General features: G+C 42.7%; 2 protein-coding genes and 1 long non-coding RNA gene across 8 annotated transcripts in view; 1 reads left to right on the top strand and 2 right to left on the bottom strand.

Moving 5' to 3' along the window:
* The first annotated feature begins 492 nt into the window (after window positions 1-492).
* On the top strand, window positions 493-4,573 carry LOC121840157. The gene is made up of 4 exons (XR_006079430.1): window positions 493-854; window positions 2,979-3,050; window positions 3,404-3,492; window positions 3,798-4,573. It is a non-coding gene; the product is annotated as an uncharacterized LOC121840157 (long non-coding RNA).
* A 5,865-nt stretch (window positions 4,574-10,438) lies between these two features.
* On the bottom strand, window positions 10,439-22,180 carry LOC112220223 (synaptobrevin homolog YKT6-like). 3 transcript variants are annotated; one of them, XM_024381951.2, is made up of 8 exons: window positions 22,111-22,180; window positions 20,505-20,649; window positions 19,889-19,971; window positions 19,646-19,746; window positions 18,442-18,546; window positions 18,178-18,243; window positions 10,981-11,082; window positions 10,439-10,870 (listed from the first exon to the last, which is right to left on the bottom strand). In XM_024381951.2, the coding sequence occupies exons 2-8, from the start codon at window positions 20,606-20,608 to the stop codon at window positions 10,835-10,837; spliced, it is 597 nt and encodes a 198-aa protein (XP_024237719.1). In that variant the 5' UTR covers window positions 20,609-20,649; window positions 22,111-22,180; the 3' UTR covers window positions 10,439-10,834. The 3 variants fall into 3 exon arrangements, with proteins under 3 accessions (XP_024237719.1, XP_024237718.1, XP_042158423.1); XM_024381950.2 differs by lacking the exon at window positions 22,111-22,180 and adding an exon at window positions 21,079-21,367; XM_042302489.1 differs by lacking the exons at window positions 10,439-10,870; window positions 10,981-11,082; window positions 22,111-22,180 and adding exons at window positions 17,036-17,958; window positions 21,079-21,372.
* Window positions 20,563-25,826, bottom strand: part of LOC112222427 (inactive carboxypeptidase-like protein X2) — a 32,224-nt gene continuing 26,960 nt past the window's right edge. For 3 of the 4 annotated variants that reach the window (XM_042302487.1, XM_042302488.1, XM_042302485.1), the window contains 8 exons: window positions 25,574-25,697; window positions 25,260-25,456; window positions 24,884-25,057; window positions 24,625-24,756; window positions 23,899-24,154; window positions 23,530-23,669; window positions 23,259-23,358; window positions 21,618-22,710 (listed from right to left, as the gene is read on the bottom strand). In XM_042302487.1, the coding sequence (XP_042158421.1) occupies window positions 22,112-22,710; window positions 23,259-23,358; window positions 23,530-23,669; window positions 23,899-24,154; window positions 24,625-24,756; window positions 24,884-25,057; window positions 25,260-25,456; window positions 25,574-25,697 (1,722 nt within the window). In that variant the 3' untranslated portion in view covers window positions 21,618-22,111. Of the gene's footprint in view, window positions 20,650-21,617; window positions 22,711-23,258; window positions 23,359-23,529; window positions 23,670-23,898; window positions 24,155-24,624; window positions 24,757-24,883; window positions 25,058-25,259; window positions 25,457-25,573; window positions 25,698-25,826 lie in introns of those variants that run through there. The other variant, XM_042302486.1, reaches the window with a different exon arrangement.

A 25,826-nucleotide genomic window follows, 5' to 3' on the forward strand; every position in this document is an offset into this window, starting at 1 on the left:
CACTCTGATCCAGGAGAAAGCTATCCCTCTGGCTCTGGAAGCCAAGGACCTTCTGGTCTGTGCCAAGACCGGGTTAGGAAAAACGATGCCTACGCTGTACCTGTCATCCAGCGCATCCTGACATCCAAACAGGTGAGAAGCAGTAGTAGCAAGGGTCATATAACATTAGACCATCTCTGGTAGTAGTAGCATAGACCTTCAATTGGGCTATGACTAGGTAGTAGTATCATAGTAGTTGGTGATGTAGCGAGGGGAACAGCCAGCTGGAGTAAAATCTAACTGACAGAACGGCCAGCTGGAGTAAAATCTAACTGACAGAACAGCCAGCTGGAGTAAAATCTAACTGACAGAACATCCAGCTGGAGTAAAATCTGACAGAACAGCTAGCTGGAGTAAAATCGAACTGACAGAACGGCCAGCTGGAGTAAAATCTTGAACCTTGCATGTGAAAGTGTTTATCCTGTTTCCTACCAAGGAGATGGGGCAGCAGGTACAGGCCATGATCCGCCAGCTGACTGCCTATTGTGCCAGGGAAGTCCTCTACTCTACACTAATGCAGGGATGAAGTCATTAGTGCATACCATAGCAAACAGTTGCAAAACGCTTCAAACAGAAAACATTTTGCAATGAAATGACAAATTCTGTATGGTCCCTCCCCGTTTTTGTTACATTTGCTTCATAGTTAATACACCCCAGGTGACGGTACATTGACCCCTCACCTCTGACCTCACCCCTGACCCTCACAGAGCTAAGGAGTAAGGAGTCTCCAGAAGAATCGACTTCCAGAATGTCTCCAACTTCATCAACTTTGACTTCCCCATCACCGTTGAGCCCTACATCCACTGCGTCGAACAGTAAGTATCACCACAACAGAATACAACTTTATTGTTCACGTAGAGATGGAAACAAGCTGCAACTCTGAAATGACACACAAAGGTTACATCTCAAATCGCACCCTATTCCTCCTGTAGTGCACTACATTTGAGCAGAGCTCTATAAGAGGGTGGATAAAGCTCAGCAATTCAGCCTCGCTCTCCATCTGTAGAATGGTGCAAGCAGACGACCCAGTCACACCTTCACCTTCATCTCACACAGAGCTCCCCCTGCTGGCCGAGGTGGAGGACGCACTCACAGGATGTACGCACAGGCACAGGTGTTTCTGTCTGATGTGTGTTTAACTGACCTAGCGTCTCTAAGTGTGGATCTAATTGATGTAGACCAGGTATTCCCAAACTGGGGTACGCACAAAACCGTCGGGGGTACGCCAGATAAAAATGTGATTCACATTTTTTTGTACATTTTTTTCTTCACATTTTCAAAACAGTCCATTTATATTTTCCAATGGGGCTATACATTTGGGTGAGGTTTTTTTCTCGCCTGAATAGCTTCGTTTTACTGCCCAAAATAAAATTAAACCATCTAGTGTTCAGCGAATTAACAACACAATGCCAATTACAGGTAGTCTAGTCGAATAATTAACATCCAATCACATTAACCGTTACTCTCTCATGGGAATTCCACTAACGGTCCGTATGTAGCCAAACGTAGCTGCTGCTCATGTTGGTATCTGTACTGATAATGCAAAAGCCATGACAGGGAGACATAGTGGAGTGGTAACGCGCGTGAAAACAGTTGCTCCCGATGCCACTTGGGTACAGAGAGGCTCTTGCTGCCTGACAGCTTGGAAGATGTTTTGGACACTACAGTGAAAATGGTTAACTTTGTTAAAGCAAGGCCCCTGAACTCGTGTATTCTCTGCACTATGCAATGATATGGGCAGCCACCATGTAACACTTTTACAATATAAAGAAGTACGCTGGTTATCAAGGGGCAAAGTATTGACACATTTTTTTAAAATTTGGAGACAAGCTTAAAGTTGACTTTACTGACCATTATTTTCACTTGTCTGACCGCTTGCATGATGATGAGATTCTCACACGACTGGCCTATCTGGGTGATGTTTTTTCCTCGTCTGAATGATCTGAATCTAGGTTTACAGGGACTCTCCAATTATATTTAATGTGCGGGACAAAATTGAGGCTATGATTAAGAAGTTGTAGCTCTTCTCTGTCTGTATTAACAAGGACAACACACAGGTCTTTCCATCATTGTATGATTTTTTGTTTGCAAATGAACTCAAGCTTAAGGACAATGTTAAATGTGATATAGTGAAGCACCTGAGTGAGTTGGGTGCGCAATTATGCAGGTACCTTCCCGAAACGGACGACACAAACAACTGGATTCATTATCCCTTTCATGCCCTGCCTCCAGTCCACTTACCGATATCTGAACAAGAGAGCCTCATTGAAATTGCAACAAGCGGTTCTGTGAAAATTGAATTTTTAATCAGAAGCCACTGCCAGATTTCTGAATTGGGCTGCACTCAGAGTATCCTGCCTTGGCAAATCGCGCTGTTAAGAAACTGATGACGTTTGCAACCAGGTACCTATGTGAGAGTGGATTCTCGGGCCTCACTAGCATGAAAACTAAATACAGGAACAGACTGTTTGTGGAAAATGATTTAAGACTGAGACTCTCTCCAATACAACCCAATGCTGCAGAGTTATATGCATCTTTTCAAGCACACCCTTCTCAAACTGTGGTGAGATATTCACAATTTCCGATGAACAAATAAGGTTTTATATGTAAGATGGTTATTATTTGTGCCCTGGTCTTATAAGAGCTCTTTGTCAATTCCCACGAGCCGGATTGTAACAAAACTCACACTCATTCTTATGTTTAATAAATGTATCATATAGTGTGTGTGTGGCAGGCTTACAATGATGGTAAAAAACAACATTTGAGAGTGCGCTGACCCTGGTGCTAGAGGGGGTACGCAGCTGGAGGTTGAATGTTTGAACGGGTACGGACTATAAAACGTTTCAGAACCACTGATGTAGACTGTTTAACTGACCTAGCATCTGTGTGGATCTAATTGATATAGACTGTTTGACCTAGCATCTCTCTCTGTCTCTCAGATAACACTGAGCGGGTTTTGAAGCCGTATGGGTTTAAGATGGAGATCGAGGGCTTCAGATACTGCTAATCGGGTACGTACACACACCTCTGTGATATCATAGCACACCTGTTCACCTCACACCTGGTAGTATATGAGGTTGGATTGTGTGCCCATTCACTCAAGGTGAATGGGCTTCTCTCTCCTCTGTTTCTCTCCCTTCTGTTTCTCTTTCTTCTCCCTTAACTGATTGGTCCGTTGTTCTGTCACTCAAACATACTTTGAGGACAATGTTAAAGACCTGCACCCTGCCGTCATCAACCACACCTGAAAAACATCCTGAAATACCTTAGTAATAGACACACTGCTTAGAGACCTCTTCTATAATATTTCAACCTTACACTCAGATTATGGTGAATGTAAACAATTTCTTATTGTCCGTTTCAGTCCCTCCGACGCTGAGGGGAGGGCCAACCCAATGTCAGGCAGGAGGAGAGAAGCCCAAACCTGACGGGGTCGTCAAGACAACCATCAAGGTAAGGCTCCGTCCTAACTAACTCTAACCCAGACATAAGCCTTTAACCCTAGTCGCAACCCTAACCTAGCTCAACAAAGACCACACTGGGGAGTAGCAAGCCGTTTGCCGACATTCCATTCACTTTTTTCTCATGGTTATTTCTTTCACACTGGGAGCAGCAAACGGTAAGCAGCCATTTACATTTCAAAGTGTAATGAATACACTGATCTAACCTTGTCTCATCCCTCCTTCCATCCATTCCTCCCTTCTCTTCATCCATCCCTCCCTCCCTTCTCTTCATCCATCCCTCCCTTCCCTTCCTAGAAGGACTTCTGAGGCAAGAACCACTTGAAGAGTTTTTGCTACACCGGAGTGAGGAGCCGAGGGGGCAAGGCTAGCAAATCCTAGGATTCCATGTCAAAGTGAATCCAAATAAAATTCACCTATGACATCACCAGTTTCCAGATCAGTGCAGATGAAGGGGGAAACAAACTGAGGAAGCCACTGTAGACTGAGATGCAGCCGAAGTGTCCACTATCAGGCCCCAAACGGAAGAAAACGGACTGAAACAGGAGGGGACAATCTGAACTTATCCAATAAGAAACACTTGTTTTTGTATTCTGTTGGAAAACATTTTGCTACATTTTGAAACAGTGCACACTAATGAATACAACCCAGATGAGGAACCTATCAGCAGCACCATTACTCTTAAAGTGAGCCAACATCGGAGTTTGTCTGGTTAGAAAACCTGTCAAATTAATAATGTGCATTCCCTCCTAAACACGACACAGTAATGTTATGACTGCATTACTCTGCACCTCCACCGATGCGAATGAACTTCCTTCTCTTTACTAGTGTTCAATGAAATCCGAATTGAAGAATTAAAATTGTTTTTCAATAATTAATTTTCTATTATTGAATTGTCAATAATAGAAATGGAATTGACCCCAATTCTGGTATTTCCTATACACATGCTATGTATGTGTGGTCATTTCAGATGGCTACACGTGGGTATTGCATTTATTGTTTCTTTGTAATTAGAATTCAGAAAACGTTTATTACATGTTTTGTATTTTTGCTCTTTAAGCCGTTTACCATAAATCATGTCATGTCAGCAGAGGGAACACCCCCATCCACATCGATGGAACAGTAGTGGAGAGGGTAGCAAGTTTTAAGTTCCTCGGCATACACATCACAGACAAACTGAATTGGTCCACTCACACAGACAGCATCGTGAGGAAGGCGCAGCAGCGCCTCTTCAACCTCAGGAGGCTGAAGAAATTCGGCTTGTCACCAAAAGCACTCACAAACTTCTACAGATGCACAATCGAGAGCATCCTGGCGGGCTGTATCACCGCCTGGTATGGCAACTGCACCGCCCTCAACCGTAAGGCTCTCCAGAGGGTAGTGAGGTCTGCACAACGCATCACCGGGGGCAAACTACCTGCCCTCCAGGACACCTACACCACCCGATGCTACAGGAAGGCCATAAAGATCATCAAGGACATCAACCACCCGAGCCACTGCCTGTTCACCCCGCTGCCATCCAGAAGGCGAGGTCAGTACAGGTGCATCAAAGCTGGGACCGAGAGACTGAAAAACAGCTTCTATCTCAAGGCCATCAGACTGTTAAACAGCCACCACTAACATTGAGTGGCTACTGCCAACACACTGTCAATGACACTGACTCTACTCCAGCCACTTTAATCATGGGAATCGATGGGAAATGATGTAAATATATCACTAGCCACTTTAAACAATGCTACCTTATATAATGTTACTTACCCTACATTGTTCATCTCATATGCATACGTTGATACTGTACTCTATATCATCGACTGCATCCTTATGTAATACATGTATCACTAGCCACTTTAACTATGCCACTTGGTTTACATACTTATCTCATATGTATATACTGTACTCGATATCATCTACTGTATCTTGCCTATGCTGCTCTGTACCATCACTCATTCATATATCCTTATGTACATATTCTTTATCCCCTTACACTGTGTATGACAGTAGTTTTTTTTGGAATTGTTAGTTAGATTACTTGCTCGTTATTACTGCATTGTCGGAACTAGAAGCACAAGCATTTCGCTACACTCGCATTAACATCTGCTAACCATGTGTATGTGACAAATAAAATTTGATTTGATTTGATTTGATGTCAGTCCCAGAGGTCTCTGTTTACCATAAATCATGTCAGTCCCAGAGGTCTCTGTTTACCATAAATCATGTCAGTCCCAGAGGTCTCTGTTTACCATAAATCATGTCAGTCCCAGAGGTCTCTGTTTACCATAAATCATGTCATGTCAGTCCCAGAGGTCTGTTTACCATAAATCATGTCAGTCCCAGAGGTCTCTGTTTACCATAAATCATGTCAGTCCCAGAGGTCTCTGTTTACCATAAATCATGTCAGTCCCGGAGGTCTCTGTTTACCATAAATCATGTCAGTCCCAGAGGTCTCTGTTTACCATAAATCATGTCAGTCCCAGAGGTCTCTCCCTCTAACCAAAGGTTCTTTGGGGGGGCCTCCCGAGTGGCACAGCAGTAAGGCACTGCATCGCAGTGCTTAAGGCGGCACTACAGACCCAGGTTCGATCCCAGGCTGTGTTACAGCCGGCCGTGACCGGAAGACCAATGAGGCAGGACACAATTGTCCCAGCGTCATCCGGGTTAGAGGGTTTGGCTGGCCGGGATTTCTTTGTCCCATCGCGCACTAGTGTCTCCCTGTGGCGGGCCGAGCGCCTGCAAGTTGACTTTGCCAGCAGGACAGTGTTTCCTCCAACACATTGGTTTGGTTGGCCTTCCGGGTTAAGCGAGCAGTGTGGAGGATGCATGGCTCTCAACCTTCGCCTCACCAGAGTCTGTACGGAAGTTGCAGCGATGGGACAAGACCGTAACTACCAATTGAATATCACAAAAAATTGGGGAGGAAAAGGGGTAAAAGTACAAAAAGATAAATAAAAAGTTCTTTGGGGACGTGCTTTGGATGTAATTATGAACTGGTGTTAAAATAAATTATGGACACAACGTAGAAAGCAAGTGGAATTCAGATTCATATAACCACCACAAATCTTGATATGGTTCAAATGATTTTATTGATTATGATTGCAAGCCCATATCTTGTTTCACATTTAATACAATGTACACATGGTTACATTTAAGAGCGGTAAGAGAAGTTTGAATGATCAAACAGAAGAGGGTATTTTAGTCAAGGCATGCTACATACCTATGGTAGGTAGGCAGCTTAACCTGAATATACAGAATGGATGCAGGTGTGAGGGTTTTACTCAAGTAAATAAACAATTATCAAATAATCGCTACAATAATATAAGGTGAACCGGCATGAAGGTTTATTTTAGAACATTTGGCACATACAGTGAGGCTGTGGTTCCTGGAGTGTACACACTGATGCATTGGTATAACTGTGAGCTGGAGGGAGTTCCTTATAGTCCAAGGGCCTGAAAATAACCGTATGTCCATCATCCATTATCTCTGTTGGATGAAAAATGTCAGCAGCATCTCAGACCATTTACCAGAATTTGGCTGGTGGCTGCGACTCATTTCAGGTGTGGAGTGAACAAGGAGAAGGGTAGGGAGTCGGTTCCCAGGCCAGGCTGGAGAGAGAAGGCACGTTGCAAGGCCTGCCGGATTTTGGAATCTCTCGGCAGAGAATGAAAGACTCTTATCTGGCACCATGTTACCCGATGCTTTACTGCAGCCTTTCTTAAAGTATGGGTTGAGATCCACTTTGGATTGCTGATGCTACAGGTGCATTAGGAAAGTATTCAGACCCCTTGACTATTTCAACATTTTGTTACATTACAGCCTTATTCTAAAATGGATTAAATAGAAAATGTTCGTCAATCTACACACAACACCATATAATGACAAAGCGAAAACAGGTTCAGAAATATTTGCAAATGTATTAAAAATACAAAACAGTTTTCCAACCCTTTCCTACGAGACTAAATTCAGCTCAGGTGCATTGTGTTTCCATTGATCACCCTTGAGATGTTTCTACAACTTGATTGGAGTCATTCTGTGGTAAATTAAATTGATTGGACATGATTTGGAAAGGCACACACCTGTCTATTATGGTGGAAATTACAAGAGTATGTTATAATACTTTTATTGCATCAAATGGTTGTTTAATGCAACAGAATAGAGGGTTCTTATAACTCTATTGTGTCTGTGTGAACTGAAAGTGGGCCTCTGGGAGATAACACTGATAGGAGATTTACGATGTCTTTGGGTGATACCACATTCCAGAGCATGAGTTAATGTTTCTGTACTGGGGTACCAGGAAGAGATGGCTCCCGTATGGAGTTGGGGGCCAGACCCTGGTCTCTACACAATGAGAACTGTTTTTTACAGCAGATACTGTCTGCTGTGAATTATAAGTATCTTTCATACAACTCTTAACCTTGTGACCCAATCCATACATCTGTTGTTTGTCATATAGACTGAAGAAGGATGGACTTTGCTATAAAATGTTGTGGCTCAAACCATCTCGTTGAGTTCTCAGTGATCACCTCCAGGGGTGATTACCGACCAGCTCCATTACTGCAGTAATTAAAGAATAAAGTTGGATTATTTTTAGGAAATCTAAAAGTCTCCTTTTGATTTCAATAATTCCGCCACACTATATAAAAGGTCCCACAGTTGACAGTGCATGTCAGAGCAAAAACCAAGACATGAGGTCGAAGGAATTTTCTGGGGAAGGGTACCAAAACATTTCTGCAGCATTAACAGGTCCCCAAGAACACATTGGCCTCCATCATTCTTACATGGAAGAAGTTTGGAACAACTCAGACTCTTCCTAGAGCTGGCCACCCAGGAGACTGAGCAATCAGGGAAGATGGGCCTTGGTCAGGAAGGTGAGCAAGAACCCGATGGTCACTCTGACAGAGCTCCAGAGTTCCTCTGCGGATAGGAGAACCTTCCAGAAGGACAACCATCTCTGCAGCACTCCACCAATCAGGGCTTTATGGTAGAGTAGCCAGACAGAAGCCAGATGACAGCCCGCTTGGAGTTTGCCAAAAGGCACCTAAAGGACTCAGACCATGAGAAACAAGATTGAACTCTTTGGCCAGAATGTTAAGCATCACGTCTGGAGGAAACCTGGCACCATCCCTACAGTGAAGCATGGTGGTGGCAGCATCATGCTGTGGGGATGTTTTTCAGAGGCAGGGACTGGGAGACTAGTCAGGATCGAGGGAAAGATGAACAGAGCAAAGTACAGAGAGATCCTTGATGAAGAGCGCTCCGGAGCGCTCAGGACCTCAGACTGGGGCGAAGGTTCGCCTTCCAACCGGAAAATAACCCTAAGCACACAGCGAAGACAATGCAGGAGTGGCTTCGGGTCAAGTCTCTGAATGGCTTTGTGTGGCCCAGCCAGAGCCCGGACTTGAACCCAATTTAGCATCTCTGGAGACCTAAAATTAGCTGTAGAGCAACACTCTCCATCCAACCTGACAGAGCTTGAGAGGATCTGCAGAGAAACTCCCCAAATACAGGTGTGCCAACCTTTTAGAGTCATACCCAAGAAGACTTGAGGCTGTAAATTGCTGTCAAAGGTGCTTCAACAAAGTACTAAAAAGGGTCTGAATACTTATGTAAATGTCACATTTTAGTTCATGTTTTATAAATGTGCAAACATTTATAAAAACCTCTTTTTGCTTTGTCATTATGGGGTATTGTGTGTACATGAGGAAACAAATGTATTTAATAAATTTTAGAATAAGGCTGTAACGTAACAATATTTTGTAGTGGGGACAGTAACATTAGTAATCTCAAATGTAAACGTTTTTACATATTTTATTTGTAGGCTTAGCTCACATAATATCATTTAAAAGTTTGCATTAAGGTGTCTGTATAGAATAAATGTGGCAAATGTAGATGTTAATAAATGTATTTCAAATGTTTTTTTTAGGAACTCAGTCGGGGTCTCAACTTACTGTTGAAACTTAGTTAGAATAGTAGAATACACAAGGTGCTATTTAGAAATGTGGTTGTGCATCACCAGTTTTCTCGTTATGTCAGTCACTCAATTAGCCATGTCAGCTAACAGTTTTTAGATTGGTAATTCAGTCTAGCCAGCTATCTAAACTTGTAGTAATCATGGCAAAATACCAACAGGCCACGTGGCCAAGGGCAGTGGTGTAAAGTACTGAAGTAAAACTACTTTAAAGCACTACTTAAGTAGGTTTTTTTGTGTAAAAAAAAAAAAAAGACTTTTACTTCACTACATTCCTATATACAAGAATGTACTTTTTACTCCATAGATTTTCACTGACACCCAAAAGTACTTACATTTCAAATGCTTAGCAGGACAGGAAAATGGTCCAATTCACACACTTATCAAGAGAACATCCCTGGTCATCTCTACTGCACCTGATCTGGTATGACTCACTAAACACAAATGCTTTGTTTGTAAATTATGTCTGAGTGTTGGAGTGTGCCCCTGGCTATCCATAAATTAAAAACCAAAATCGTACCATCCGTTTTGCCTAATATAAGGAATTTGAAATTATTTATACTTTAACTTTTGATACTAAGTATATTTTAGCAATTACAATCACATTTGATACTTAATTATATTTAAAACCAAATACTTTTACTCTATTTTACTGGGTGACTTTCACTTTTCTATTAATGCATCTTTACTTTTAATCAATTATGACAATTGGGTACTTTTTCCAACACTGTACAGGAGCACATTGATTTTGGTAACTACTCTCACTCAGATACCATATTAACATGATGTAAGCCATGTCAAAATGTGTAGAATTGCAGGAAACTAGCTGTAAAACTGCAGAAAAAATGCTCTGCCCCATGGCAAAATGTGTAGAATTGCAGAAAACTTGCTTTAAAACATCCATTTTCTTCTCCGCCATCAACAGGGGGGCCCCTAAAATGTTTTCTTAGGACCCCCAAAAAGGGGGCATGTTTTCATGAGCTTGGGTCCCAAGAAATCATCGACTTTCTCATTTGGTTCACAGGCTGAAAAGGTTTAATAACCCCTGCTTTACTGTACACACACACACACACACACACACACACACACACACACCTACCTACCTTTGATGCACAATGTTCACTTCTCACACACACACAAGTCATGTACTTTTTCACAACTAGGAATGTATAGAATTCCCTCAACATATTCAGAAAACAGCACTTAGGCCTAATCAACTGCAAAAAGGCTCCAACAACTATCACCTGATACACTTCACCACACAACCATTTCGCCAGTATGCTCACACACACGCAGAGTAAGAAGTATAATATGAAGGCTGATAGTCATGGCACATCCAGGGGGTGAGGAGATCAAGAGGGGTTTAGCAACATCACATGACCTCACAGCAAGAGTTCTGCTTCCGCGCCTGGGGAGAACACACACACATACAGTATGATTACACTAGCAATCTAATACTGTATGTCCTCTCATGAATTATTGTGTGTGTGTTTGTGTGTGTTCCAATACGTTTCTCACCGTCTTGTAGAAGGCTTTAGACTGGTTCCCCAGGTGTTCGGACTTCTGGACTAGATCATCCAGCTTCTCTCCTCTCTCCAACAGACTTTCCATAGTGTTGTGCTGAGAGAGGAGATGAGGTGGAGAAGTCATTAAAAAGGGATAGATGGACAAATTTAACATGTTCACTACACCACGGGTAAACAACTTCTTGCTATTGACATGAAAATGGTGGGTAGAAGTGGAAAACTTAGCTTGCAGAGCTGTGAGACTGCCGTTTTTTCTTGGTGCCATGAATCTTTTGTCTGGGCATGTTTTTTCTTCTTCTCACATTTATCCACACATTCATTCAGGTTACAGAACCATTAGACAAGCCTAGGACCCCTAGACGTAGCAAGTACAGTGCTAACAGTCGGTTTCATAGCAAGACTGCATCGTAGCTTATTAGCGGTAGGTAGAGCGTTGGACCAGTAACCGAAAGGTTGCTAGATCTAATCCCCGATCGAATCCCCGAGCTGACAAGGTAAAAATCTGTTGTTCTGCTGCTGAACAAGGCAGTTAACCCACTGTTCCTAGGCCATCATTGTAAATAAGAATTTGTTCTTAACTGACTTGCCTAGTTAAATAAAAAGGTGTCAAAAAACAATTTGGGGGCCAAATAACTGTAGTTTTGGTTGACATGATGGTTTTAGGTTGAAACTTCCACCTAAATTGAAGACAAAAAAGCGGTGTGCCACAATCGGAAACAGGAATGGGGTGGATAAGGCACACAGGATTGTGTGGTAATATGAACCTCTCAACTTTGAACTCAAAATGTCCAAACTACAGCCGTTGATTGTGTTTCTTACTGAACGACTAACAGTGGCTGCTTCTGAGATATCCCAGGCCGTGGAAAAAACGTTAGCAGAGAAATGTCCCATTCCAAAGAGGAGAACAGACGTCTACAGATGGTACTGGATTTGGTTTTCAAACCAGAGAAAGTCACAGAGCAGGTTTGTATCAACTAGCTAGATATCACATAAATCAGATGATAAATTTACAGGGTTTGGTAGATTACTTTATAAATGTAATCCGCTGAAGTTAAATTACAATTACAAAAATGGGTAATCCAAACTCAGTAAAGTAATCTGATTACTTTTAGATTACTTTCCCCTAAAGATACATTAGAAGAAGACAAAAATGAATATTACCTATTGACCGACAGGCACGACTCCAACTCGATCATCAAGTTTACTGATGACACAACAGTGGTAGGCCTAATAACCAACAATGACGTCGAGACAACCTACAGGCCCTGGCGGAATGGTTCTGGGGAAATGACCTCTCCTTCAACGTCAACAAAACTAACGATCTGATTGTGGACTATCAGAGAGAGCACGCCCCCTTCCACATTGATGGGGCCTCAGTAGAGGGTCAAAAGCTTCAAACTCCTTGGTGTGCACATCACCAAGGGCCTGAAATGGAACCTGTGGTGAAGAAGTCGCAACAGCACCTCTTCAACCTTAGGAGGCTGAAGAAATTCAGCCAAGACCCTCATAAAACTTCTCCAGATGCACCGTTGAGAGCATTCTGTTTGGCTGCATCACCGCCTGGTACAGCAACTGCACAGCCAGCAACCGCATTGCTCTCCAGAGGGTGGTGCGGTCATCCCAATGCATCACCGGAGGCAGACTGCCTGCCCTCCAGGACATCTACAGCACCTGGTGTCACAGGAAGGCCAAGAAGATCATCAAGGACATCAGCCAGCCGAGCCATAGCCAGTTCACTCTACTCCCATATAGCAGATAGACAGTACAGGTGCATCAAAGCCTGGACCGAGAAACTGAAAAACAGCTTTTATCTCCAGGCCATCAGACTGTTGAACAGCCATCACTAGCCAGCCACCGCCCGGTACTCTGCCCTGCACCTTAGACACTGCTGCCGCTCTATATGTACACTACTGATCAAACGTTTAGAACACCTACTCAATCAAGGGTTTTTCTTTATTTTTACTATTTTCTACATAATAGTGAAGATGTAAAAATTATTAAATAACTCATATGGAATCATGTAGTAACCAAAAAAAGTGTTAAATATTTTATTATTTTAGATTCTTCAAATAGCCACCATTTGCCTTGACAGCTTTCCTTGGCATTCTCTCAACCAGCTTCACCTGGAATTCTTTCCCAACAGTCTTGGAGATCCCACATGTGCTGAGCACTTGCTCGCTGCTTTTCCTTCACTATGCGGTCCGACTCATCCCAAACCATCTCAAGTTGGTTGAGGTTGGGGGATTGTGGAGGTCAGGTCATCTGATGCAGCACTCCATCACTCTCCTTCTTGGTTAAATAGCCCTTACACAGCCTGGAGGTGTGTTGGGTCATTGTCCTGTTGAAAAACAAATGATAGTCCCACTAAGCCCAAAACCAGATGGGATAGCATATCGCTGTAGAATGCTGTGGTAGCCATGCTGGTTAAGTGTGCCTTGAATTCTAAATAAATCACACAGTGTCCCCAGCAAAGCACCCCCATTTATTTGGGCTGCAAATTCTTGAGGCTGGTAACTTTAATGAGGGGTGGCAGGGTAGCCTAGTGGTTAGAGCGTTGGACTAGTAACCGGAAGGTTGCAAGTTCAAATCCCCGAGCTGACAAGGTACAAATCTGTCGTTCTGCCCCTGAACAGGCAGTTAACCCACTGTTCCTAGGCCGTCATTGAAAATAAGAATTTGTTCTTAACGGACTTGCCTAGTTAAATAAAGGTTAAAAAAATAAACAAAAATCTTCTGCAGCAGAGGTAACTCCAGGTCTTCCATTCCTGTGGTGGTACTAGTGAGAACCAGTTTCATCATAGCGCTTGATGGTTTTTGCGACTGCACTTGAAGAAACTTTCCGGATTGACTGACCTTCATGTCTTAAAGTCATTTCAGCTGTTCTTGCCATAATATGAACTATCTTCTGTACCATGTCACAACACAACTGATTGGCTCAAATGCATGAAGGAAAGAAATTCCACAAATTAACTTAAGGCACACCTGGTAATTGAAATGCATTCCAGGTGACTATCTCATGAATCTGGTTGAGAGAATGTCAAGAGTGTGCAAAGCTGTCATCAAAGAAAAGGGTGTCTTTTTTAAGAATCTCAAATATATTTAGATTTGTTTAACACTTTTTTGGTTACTACATGTGTCTTATTTCATAGTTGATGTCTTCACTATTATTTTACAATGTAGATAATAGTACAAATAAAGAAAAACCCTTGAAAGAGTAGGTGTTCTCAATCTTTTGACCGGTAGTGTATATAGAGACATGGAACACTGGTCACTTTAACCATGTTTACATACTCTTTCATCCACCTTATATTTACAGTGCTTTGCCAAAGTATTCAGACCGCTTGGATTTCTTCACATTTTATTGTGTTACAGTGGGGTTGAACTAGATTTCATTGTCATAATATTTTGTTAAAAATCTACACAAAATACTCTAATGTCAATGTAGAATAATTTTTTAAGATAACTAAGCAGTGACCCTCAGCCCCTCTGCAGTAAATCCAGACTACTCTGAACTGCAGAAGAGTGGAGGACTTCTGCCAGGCAGCATAAACCGAAAGTTGTCCTGTTTGAAATCTCCTAGTTAAAGACATGCTGCTTCTCATTGTTGCAAGGCGTCTTAAAATAATTTTACTTCACTGCTTTATTTAACTTTTCATGTGTGAACCAAACACATAAAGCATAATGAACATCTCTGTTGTGTGCGCGGGAAAGACCTTGAGTCCACAGTGAGTTTGATAGATCACCTGGAAACTCACACTAAAGCTGAAACTAAACATTTGTCATGTTAATGGCAAATGTTTCTCTCCTGATTGTAAAACTGAAAAGACATATGGGGAAGAAATCATGTCAATGCAAATAATGTGTAAAGTGCTTCATCTTTAAGACACATCTGGCCAAACATATGATGATTCACACAAAGGAGAAGCCATATAATTGCAAAGATTGTGGGAATTGTTTCCTCCAAGTCAGATCTGACCAGGCATGTGATGATTCACTAAGGGTTGAAACCATATACACTGAGTATACAAAATATTAAGGATACCTGCTCTTTCCATGACATATACTGACCAGGTGATTCCAGGTGAAGGCTATGATCCCTTATTGAGGTAACCTGTTAAATCCACTTCAATCAGTGTAGATGAAGGGGAGAAAAACAGTTAAAGAAGGACATTTAACCCTTGCAACAACTGAAACATCAATTGTGTTTGTGTGCCATTCAGAGGGTGAATTGGCAACACAAAAGATGTAAGTGCCTTTGAACAGGGTATGATAGCAGGTGCCAGGTGCGCTAGTTTGTGTCAAGAACTGCAATGCTGCTGGGTTTAACACACTCAACAGTTACATGTGTGTATCAAGAATGGTCCACCAACTAAACGACATCCAGCCAACTTGACACAACTGTGGGAAGCATTGGAGTCAACATGGGCTAGCATCCATGTGGAACACTTTCAACACCTTGTAGAGTCCATGCCACGACGAATTGAGGCTGTTCTGATGGCAAAAGGGGGGTGGCAACTCAATATTAGGAAGTTGTTCCTAATGTTTGGTATACTCAGTGTAGGTGCCAAGAATGTGACAAATATTTATACCGTAAGGACATACTGACTAAAGGCATCCACATTAGGTTTGGTTTGCTCCTAGCACAAATCGGCTAGGCGAAGCGAACATCTGTACCTCGCATACACCCTTTAAAGACCCTTTGTTGAAAAATTTGCGACAATATTACAGTTTGAGACATCATGGCAACAAATAGCCAATATTCACTACCTCAAAATAGTCTCAATTAATCAATTAATCTAAGATCAATCAAGAAATCTGTAATATATTTTGACCTTTCTGCAGAGGTCTTAATTGTGCGATTTGACAATTTACTAAGATGTTTGGTGCAGCATTTCTCAAATGAAATAAAATAAATAGCCTTCTCCGTTAAATGACAAAAAACACAATTGAAGAATCCTTACTGTTGACCAATCACCGAAGGTGTGTAGACTTCGACTAGCCTCAAGAAGGGAGAAAAAAAAAAATCATAAAATTAGGTGCAAACTATTTGGACTGGGAAGCATATGGTAAGCTTTAGCATATGATGATTCACACAGGAGAGAAACCATATGAGTGCAAGGATTGTGGGAAATGTTTAATCCAAAAGTCAGATCTGACTATCCATATCAGATGTCACACAGGGGAGAAGCCATGTCAGCGTAAAGAACGTGGCAAATGCATCAAAAATAATTCTGCTCTGATCAAGCATATCAATCAAATGTATTTAGAAAGCCCTTTTTACATCAGCAGATGTCACAAAGTGCTGATACTGAAACGCAGCATAAAACCCAAAAGAGCAAGCAATTCCGATAAAGCACGGTGGCTAGGAAAAACTCCCTAGAAAAGGTAGGAACCTAGGAAGAAACCTAGAGGGGAAGATCTGAGGGGTGGCCAGTTCTTTTCTGGCTTTGCCCGGTGGAGAATATAAGAGTACATGGCCATTAAAGCCAGCTCATTGTTCAAACTTTCATAGATGACCAGCGGGGTCGAATAATAATCACAGTGGTTATAGAGGATGCAACAGGTCAGCACCTCAGGAGTAAATGTAAGTTGGCTTTCAGAGTTTGAGACAGCAAGAGCAGCAGAGAGAATCAGATGAAGGCCCTAAAAATTGTCAAAGACTCCAGCCACCCTAGTCATAGACTGTTCTCTCTGCTACCACACGGCAAGCGGTACCGGAGCGCCAAGTCTAGGTCCAAGGGGCTTCTAAACAGCATCCACCCCAAAGCCATAAGACCCCTGAACAGCTAATCAAATGGCTACCCAGACTATTTGCATTACCCCCCCCCATATGCTGCTGCTACTCTGTTAAAATCTATGCATGGTCACTTTAATAACTCTACCTACATGTACATATTACCTCAATACCGGTGCCCCTACATATTGACTCTGTACCGGTACCCCCTATATATAGCCTTGCTACTGTTATTTACTGCTGCTCTTTAATTATTTGTAACTTTTTTTTTAGGTGTTTCTTAAAAGTGCATTGTTGGTTAAGGTCTTAAGTAAGCATTTCACTGTAAGGTCTACACCTGTTGTATTCGGCGCACGTGACAAATAACATTTCATTTGATTCATAAACATGTTAAGAATGTGGGAAATGCTTCTACCGGGAGGATCACCTGAAAGCTCATATGATTACTCACACTCGGAAGAAATCATATCAACGTAAAAAATATGTCAAATGCTTCATCTCTAAGACACAGCTGAACAGACATATGAGGATTCACACATGAGAGAAATGAGAAACAACAAACATGCAATGAGTGTGGGAAATGTTTCAACCAGGAGTCAAATCTGAAAAGGCAACTGAGAAGGCATATTTCTCACACAGGGGAGAAACGTCTGGAAAATGTAGTAGCACCGCAGCAAACTTAAAACAGCACCAGCAGAGAAACCTTAAGGGTCCAACACCTGTAGCAGATGCTCGAGTATGATTTACTTAAAAATCACAAAAGTACTCTTCATAAGAGAGAAGTACTCGACAGTTCCCTTGGAGTAAAATATGTTCCAACCAGTAGATTCCAACTAACATCTGAGTCACATTTAGAAGGGTGCAACACAATTCTATGTGCACCAACAACAGTGCAAACAGAAATGTCATATTTAGAGCAGACAGGATTTCTTACTCTAGATAATAGATTAGCATGTCTGTTCTATTCAATATATTTCTATCCGGATGCGTCATAACCTTTATCCCAGTTACTGGGTCAGGTAGGATGACATAGACCTCATGTGACCTATCTTGTTCAAATAAGATATAATGAATGAATCAATGCATTTGGTAAACATTGAAGAGTATTGCTGTTGGCAAAGAGTTGCTTTGACGAAGACTGAAACATTGGCAGATTAAATCAGATATTTATTTGCAAGTGCTGTGTGTGGAGTTCTCTTACATCAAAGTCCTTTTGGATATCTCTTTGGATACTACCTATGGATGTAGATATGCGAGCACATTTCAAAAAGACTCCATGGACATTTATTGTAGAATCATGACACATTTCAGTCACTCAACTCTGTCATCACAGCTGTTCTGTCTGTAGAAAGGCTCCTTATTCATTATTTGTTTCAGAAAATGTTCTTACACTTTAATTAAAATGAATGTTACATTTTGTTATTACACACACACACACACGAGAACTCAACTCACCAGAATTATTTTGGTTTCGTCCAGCTCAGCTTGTACTTTACTCATTGCGTCCGCCTCCCGAGGATTCTACAGGCAAATAAACAGGGTTAAGTTAACGCATAAACAAAACCCCACATTGCAACACTTGTTGTTATAAGAAGTCCATCTATGGAACTCACTTCCAGATCAGCTCAATCGTGTGCAATATATTGATGTATTCTAATGCAAATCAAAATGTAAATAAATCAATTGTGATTAACCTGTGAGAGGGAGTGTGTGTGTTACCTGGTACTTGGCGAGGTAGCTGTCCAGGGCAGTATAGTGGACAGTGTCAGGAGAACCAGAGGGCCAGTCTATACTGCTCACCTGTCTGGAAAATTCCTCCAGCACCTGAAAGAGAGGGGAGGAGAGAAGGAGGGAGGGGAGAGAAGGAGAGAGTAGTCAGGACTGAGTACTCATCTGAAGCAGGATACATGCATCAATCAAACCTCTGAGTTTCTAAATTGAATTTCAAAAAGACAGATGGTAAATCCTCAGAGGCAGTAATATTTTACAACTAACAATCCATGACTAATGGCCCTAACATAGGAAATGCAGAAACTCATCTAGTTCTCCGACTCCGCTCAGTAAGTGGGTCTGAATGTAAGGCAGATCACATGAATAGGTCAATATGGTCAAATGTAACACAATATCTGCCAATTAATTTTCAGCAGTATTGCCCTGGTCTGTCTGTTTGGTGCACGCGTTTGTCTATCACTCCTTATGTAGCCAGCTAGCGATGCTAGTAATGATAACGGTCTTGTGGGTAGACAGAAAGACTTTCCACAAAAACCTTCTCGAATTAAATGTTAACTATAAAGGAGGCTTAGCTGACAAGATTATTTGTAACAATTTGGTGGCCGTTGTTTTGCATATTCTGCCATGACAAGCTGCAGCAGTAATTCAATCAGTAACCCCACTAGACGACACATTCCACTATTTCTAAATGCGCAATTAAACGGGAATTAAACTCTTGTTTTTCTGAATCAAAATTGGTTTCCTAATGTGATTTAATCATTGACAAGGACTCAGAACATCCATTTACATTGTTTCTGTATGAATAATTGTAATATTGAGAGAAAAAACTGGAGAAAACCCCCAGAGGAAAACTGAATTCTTGAAAATACATAATATAATTTTATGGGACCCCTTAGTCCCATTGTTTTACGAGGTATATTGATATAAAACATCTCTTGTACACTAAGGACCCGGAGAAGAGTTTTATGGTGGAGGAGAATAGAAAAATGTGCCTATTTGAAAGCTAAAAATATATAAAATATGGAGTAGCTTGTGACATTCTTTTAAAAGTAGCTCTCATGCTAGAAAAAGCTGGAGACCCCTGCTCTAGAGGGATACTCTCCTACCTTATCCAGTAGGGTGAAGCACACTCGAGGGATACTCTCCTACCTTATCCAGTAGGGTGAAGCACACTCGAGGGATACTCTCCTACCTTATCCAGTAGGGTGAAGCACACTCTAGAGGGATACTCTCCGTCAGCAATCACCACCGCACCCAGGGAGTCGTTCCTTACATACACGTGACACAGGTACTCTGAGAGGGAACACACACACATTCAGTCTCTGAGACACCTATGGGGGCTAACGAGGAGTTAGTGAATGTGGGTGGTATTGTGTGTGGTGTGTATGTGTAAGAGAGAGAGTTGCCTAGGTGTGTATGTCGTCCTCACACTAACCTTGTTCTTTGACAGAGGCTCGGCTCCCTATAGACGAGCGTTGAACTATGAGATCACTGGTGAATGTCATGAACTCCTGAACACTGAGACACAACCACACACAAATAATGAAGCAAGTCTCAATTAATACTCATGTAGCAATCAGAAAACCTGGGCAACACTGCAGATCAGACAGAGATAAGTACCTGACACCAGGTACCTGACACCACTAATTTTTAAAAGAAACAGGTGACATGTCACAATTGAAACATGGTGTGGCCAACCCTTCTCCAAGAGAGCTAGTGGGTGTGCATTACTAATAGCACCAGCCCTACACGAACACACTTCCTGATTCAGCTAATCAAGGAGCAGCTGATTAGTAGAAAGTGTGTATTTATATTACTGGGGATGGAACAAAGTCCTGCGGGAGGTTAGGCTAGCTCTACTCCACAAAAGGAGGGTAAGCCTGCCCCCCCTGTCATAAACGATAGGGCTGGTTTCCCAAAACACTGACTAATCACATTCCTAGAGGTTTAATGGAAATTATTAATTTAAAGTATTTTTTAGTCCAGGACTAGGCTTAATCTGTGTCCAGGGAAACTGGCCCATAGATAGACAGACAAAGAGCCAATCCTACCTGGACTTCTGGAAGAAGCTGAAGGATGACAGGTCGAAGGCAGCTTTCAGTAGGTTAGACTTGGTGGTCCCTTTATACAGCACACTCAGACTGAAAAGCTTCATGGTGGTGGTGTGAATAACCTCTGTCTTCTAACGCAGGCAGCCTGCAACGATGAGATCAAGTCCTGTGTCACTTTCAGCTACACGCCGCTGCTGTCATGCTAATTATCCACACTGATGTGTGACATTATCTCTCACACATAGTGTGTAGCTTATTAGTTACTCAAACTTGGTGAATAACTATACAACATGATCTGAATTAAGTTATTGGGCATACAGGTAGCAGTATTGGGCACCGTTTTTGCTGTAGTACAATAACCAAACAACGTTATCTGTAACTAGCGGTTAACATTAGCAACTAGATAACTTTAGCGAACTAGCTAGCGTCTGAAAGCTACAGGGCACAACTGTCACTATCAAATCAACTTCCAACATTTCAGCAAATCAACAGGTTGCTGCTAATGACAGTTTAACCGATTAAAGACTGCGACAGACTTGAAACATAGCTAGCTAGTAAGATAAAGTAGTTTTACCTTGTTCTCTCCTCGACACAAACTTGATCCACCAGAAATTACCGGCTATAGTATGAGTAGGCTAGCTTAACGTTAACTAATTAACGTTAGCTTTCAGTACAATTTTAACAAGTTTAAAATAAATACACATTTATTTTGAATATAGTTTCACTAGCTTGTTTAGTTAAGCGAGTGTGGTATTAACTATAACCAGAGATATTGCTAGCAAAAAAACTTCCCTTTTTCCAAACTACACAGGATGTTGACTACGTCATTAGCGGAAAACGTCCATCCTCAGAGATATCCCGGTTTACAGAATTCCAAAAGTTGAGCGGGAGAAAGGTACCTACCCCTTCCACTATCACTCACTAGCAGCTGTTACAAATCCTCCTTCCAATAACTTAAAGAAATATACTGTTATTATTGACTTCGTTATAAACACTATTATTTGTACCGCAATACTTAGGGTAATATGTCATCAAAATGAATATTTAGTTGTGGTTGTGGTCCTATTTCTCTGTAGGTGAAGGCCTTGCAACATCATATAAACAACAAAGATATACTTTTTTGAACACTTTTAATGTAATAATACAAACACACCGCAGTTTCCATAGATATTAGTAATCATATCTAACCAAACATAAGAATCCACGTTGAGGCAAAGCATGACTTAGGCGTGTGTCAAATAACCTGTTTATACTCTTTTATTGTGAAACATTTGAAGCACCCTATATCTACGTCTCAGAATAGGCTTGCTTAAGTAAATAATATGAAAAACATGCTGTTAACTCCCTGCTCTGCAGAGAGAGAATGTAGACTATTCTCTAATCTATGTGTGAGCATTACAAAAATATATCAGAATACAGACCATCATGAGACATAAAGCACAGAGAAAGTATTATTTTTAAAAAGCGTTTTTTTTAAATGCTATATTTTCTTTCAGCTCTGCAAGGAATTAAATATGTTTTCAATTTCACACAATTTGAATAATGCCTTTATGATTGTGTTTTTAAAAACTGTAATTTGTTACTTTAGCAATTTAATTAAATTCACCTTAGTAATCTTCAAACTTGTACTCAAAGGTGTAGTCCTGTGTAGGCTTTGACTCCTGGATCTCTGTGAAGACCTCGGCAGGTGTGGGCTCTGTGTACGAACTCTCCACAGGGAACCACGAGTCATACCAGGAAGTAGTGCTCTCTGTCTCCAGCGCCGCCGTCGTTGTGGGGGCCGCCGTGGTGGTCGTCGTGGCAACGGGCGTGGTGGTGGAGAAGTTATACCTGAGTCTCTGCTGGTGCATCTTGCGCAGGCGCATCAGCCGTAACCGCCGGAGACGCTCTGCATTATGGGAGTTGGCCGATATCCCGCCAGTGGCGCCCATCTTTGTTGCGTCTACGCTGCCAACTGACCCGCCGCTGATGTCACTTCCTACCCGGGGGGGTGCTTTGGTAACAAGCCGTATGGGCCTCTTGCCGTGGAGGACCATAATCTGCTTAATTCGGTCCCAGTTGGACTTGGCCAGGGTGAAGCTACAGGGGGTGGCTCCGGAGTCGTAGCCCACAATGCACAGCCGGGTCTGGAGCGTGTAGCCGTCGACGCGAGCTGTCACACGGTACTCCCCGGGGTTCAACAACCGCCAGTAGTCACCAGTCGCAGCTATAGTTTGGGGGGTGAGAGAGAAGAAGAGGGAGAGAGGGAGGGAGGAAGAGGGTGTGAGAAAGGGAGGGAGCAGAAAGAGAGAGCAGAAAGAGAGAGAAAGTGGATCAGATGTCATTTGGTGTTATACAGTGCATTCGGAAAGTATTCAGACCCCTTGACTTTTTCCCCCCATTTTGTTATGTTACAGCCTTGTTCTAAAATTGATTAAATTGTTTCCCCCCTCATCAATCTACACACAATACCCCATAATGACAAGCAAAAACAGGTATTTAGAATGTTTTGCAAATAAAATAAAAAATAAAAATACATTTACATAAGTATTCAGATCTTTTACTCAGTACTTTGTTGAAGCAGCTTTGGCAGGGATTATAGCCTTGAGTCTTCTTGGGTATGATGCTACAAGTTTGGCACACCTGTATTTGGGGAGATTCTCCCATCTTCTCAAGCTTTGTCAGATTGGATGGGGAGCATCGCTGCACAGCTATTTTCAGGTATCTCCAGAAATGTTAGATCGGGTTCAAGTTTGGGTGTGAATGCAGGTTTACCAGTCTTGACATCGTGCTTGACGCCGTCCACAGAAATGGTGGCGTTGGCCAAGGGTTTACCCTCCATGTCCCTCACTATGCCCTTTATCCCACGATGCACCTAGCACAGGAAACAGCACCTATATAAGGGCTCAATGCTCAGATGACATCACTGGATGCAATACAATCAAGTATTTACTCATCAGCAACATACAGTACAGTTTCCAGTAAAGACACATTAAATACATTAAAAATCAAGTATGAGAATGGTTTAAAAACTGTGTATTCTCACCTGTTCCATGAAGGACAGTAGTGCCTCCCGGTTGTTCTCCCATTCCAGAGGCAGCTCACTCTCATGAGGAAACTTGTCACAGCCCAGGAACACAGACAGCTCAAAGCAGTTAGTGTGCAGGTAGCTGAAGTCATTCATACCTGGGAATTTACAGCGTGGCGGGGAGGGAAGAATACATGATATTGGGTTAATTAGGAGCTCTCTCACCAGATTTTTCTGTACTTTTCTCTTCCGCCCTCATTCTCCCTTTGTCATACTCTCTCCTTTCATCTTTTTCTCGCCATCTCTGTCCCTCTTCCCCTGACTCTCCCTCTTCCCTTTCCCTCATTACCACTATTCACATATCTCCCCCTCCCCATAGAGACTCACTTCCCACCACAGGTTTCCAACTGGCCCTGTTGATGATGCCCTGTCCCCCAGAGATGTCGTCTGTGTGGCAGGAGCCCCGCTGGGTCTCCGTCATGGTCAGGTGGCTGTGGGCGTACGTCATGGCCAGCCAGCGGAACATGGTGTCGTCAGACGTCTCTCGTAGCGCGTCCCCATTCTGACGCTGCATCCGGGCCCACGTTTCCTCATTCATCTCATGGTTCACACCGGGTCTCAACTCACGCCGAGACCCCAAAGTCTGTTTGACAGAGGAATAAGACATATGTTCATGTTATAGAAGAGACCAGGGCTGGGCCTGAAATGGAACACTATTCTCTTGGCTCCCAGTGCAAATATAATTCCTTGGGTACATCTGAAATTCCCTACATAGAAATTCACTAAATAGTGGACTACTTTTGGACACCAGTGTTCAGGGCCGGACTACAGCATTTGGGGCCCCAGGGCAGTTGTAAGAACATTTCCTGTAATTGTACAGTTTTTGCAATGAGGCAGGGAATTGTTTTTAATGTTTCTTAATGTTTCATAGCTCATCTTATGCTTTTGTTCACATTTTGCCATGATGCTGAGAGAACACTTTGCTACCCCAACCCCATGATTTGGGATTGGGGGCACCCTGGAAGTCAGGGCCCCGGGGCATGTGCTCTGAGTGCTCGGTAATCCGGCCCTGCCAGTGCTGATTCATCCTATTCCAGTCAGAACAGAACCCACCCCTGTAGCCTTTGGAGGTCGCTGCATGTCAAACGGGTACGCCACCACTTTCTCTCCACCCTGCAAATTGGCTCCCAACACAAATGGGGTCCGCTCCATCCAGTTAATAATGGCTTTGGTTTCCAGGGCAACCTACAGAGAGAGAGTGGGAGAGAAATGTAGATCTAACACCAGAAATACAAACTGTAGTATAATTGGAAAATTAACAATACAAAATAAATAAATATTAAAAAACAACATCTGTAGCCCTAACACCCACCGAGCCATTGAGGAAGTTCTCTGGGAGTGGGATGTGGTGATTAGGTACAATGCGTGGGACCCAGCCTCTGTCCTCTGCCCCCCATAGAACACTGTTGAGGTCCGGGAAGTTCTGGAAGATATCGTATCCCTCCTCAGTCCAGTGGCCCAGACCCCAATTCCCCATCTCAGAGCCCTGGAGACGAGAGAGGAGGCTAGAAAATAATAAAGAAAGGATCTCTATTGGAGAGATTAAGAGCAGGGAGTTTGAGGGGTGTGAGAAACCGGATATGGAAGGACAGTATGTAATGTAACATTGGTTCCAGTTTCATCAGCTTAAACATATACTGTATATTCCTTGTTGGAGCATCTTTCTGGAATGAGCCCAGGTCCCTCACCATCTCGTAGGCCAGTTCGTAGGCGTCTGGGTTGAGTGAGGGAACCAGGTGTATTCTCACTCCCCCCACCAGGCGGCGCACTCTGGGGTTGTTCTCATTATACTCCTTACACATGAACTGCATCAGCAGGAGGAGCAGCTCCCGCCCCAGTGCCTCATTACCATGGAGACCCGCCGTGTAGCGGAACTCCGGCTCACCTGGTGAGGAAGATGACATCCTGTGATGGTGTTTTGTGATCACTTAGTATGTGTGTGTTTTCCTTTGCTGTATGGCTCAACTATCACACACACAAACAAACAAACACACACACACACCTGTCTGGTGTTCCCCGGGGTTGTCAGAGATCTCCATGGCATACATCTTCAGGCCTGCAGAGCTCTTCCCAATGTTATAGATCCTAGTGATGTTAGGACACTCCTCATTTATCACCTTCATCATCTGACAGAGTGAGGGAGGAAAGAAGTGGATGAGGGAGAAGGGAGAGTGGCAGAGATGATGGAGGGAGGGAGGGAGGTGGGAAGAGGTGTGATGGAGGGAGAATGGGAGCGGGAGAGGAGGGAGATAGTG

Source organism: Oncorhynchus tshawytscha, linkage group LG20, assembly GCF_018296145.1.
Source record: "Oncorhynchus tshawytscha isolate Ot180627B linkage group LG20, Otsh_v2.0, whole genome shotgun sequence".
In the NCBI taxonomy this organism is placed as follows: Eukaryota; Metazoa; Chordata; class Actinopteri; order Salmoniformes; family Salmonidae; genus Oncorhynchus; species Oncorhynchus tshawytscha.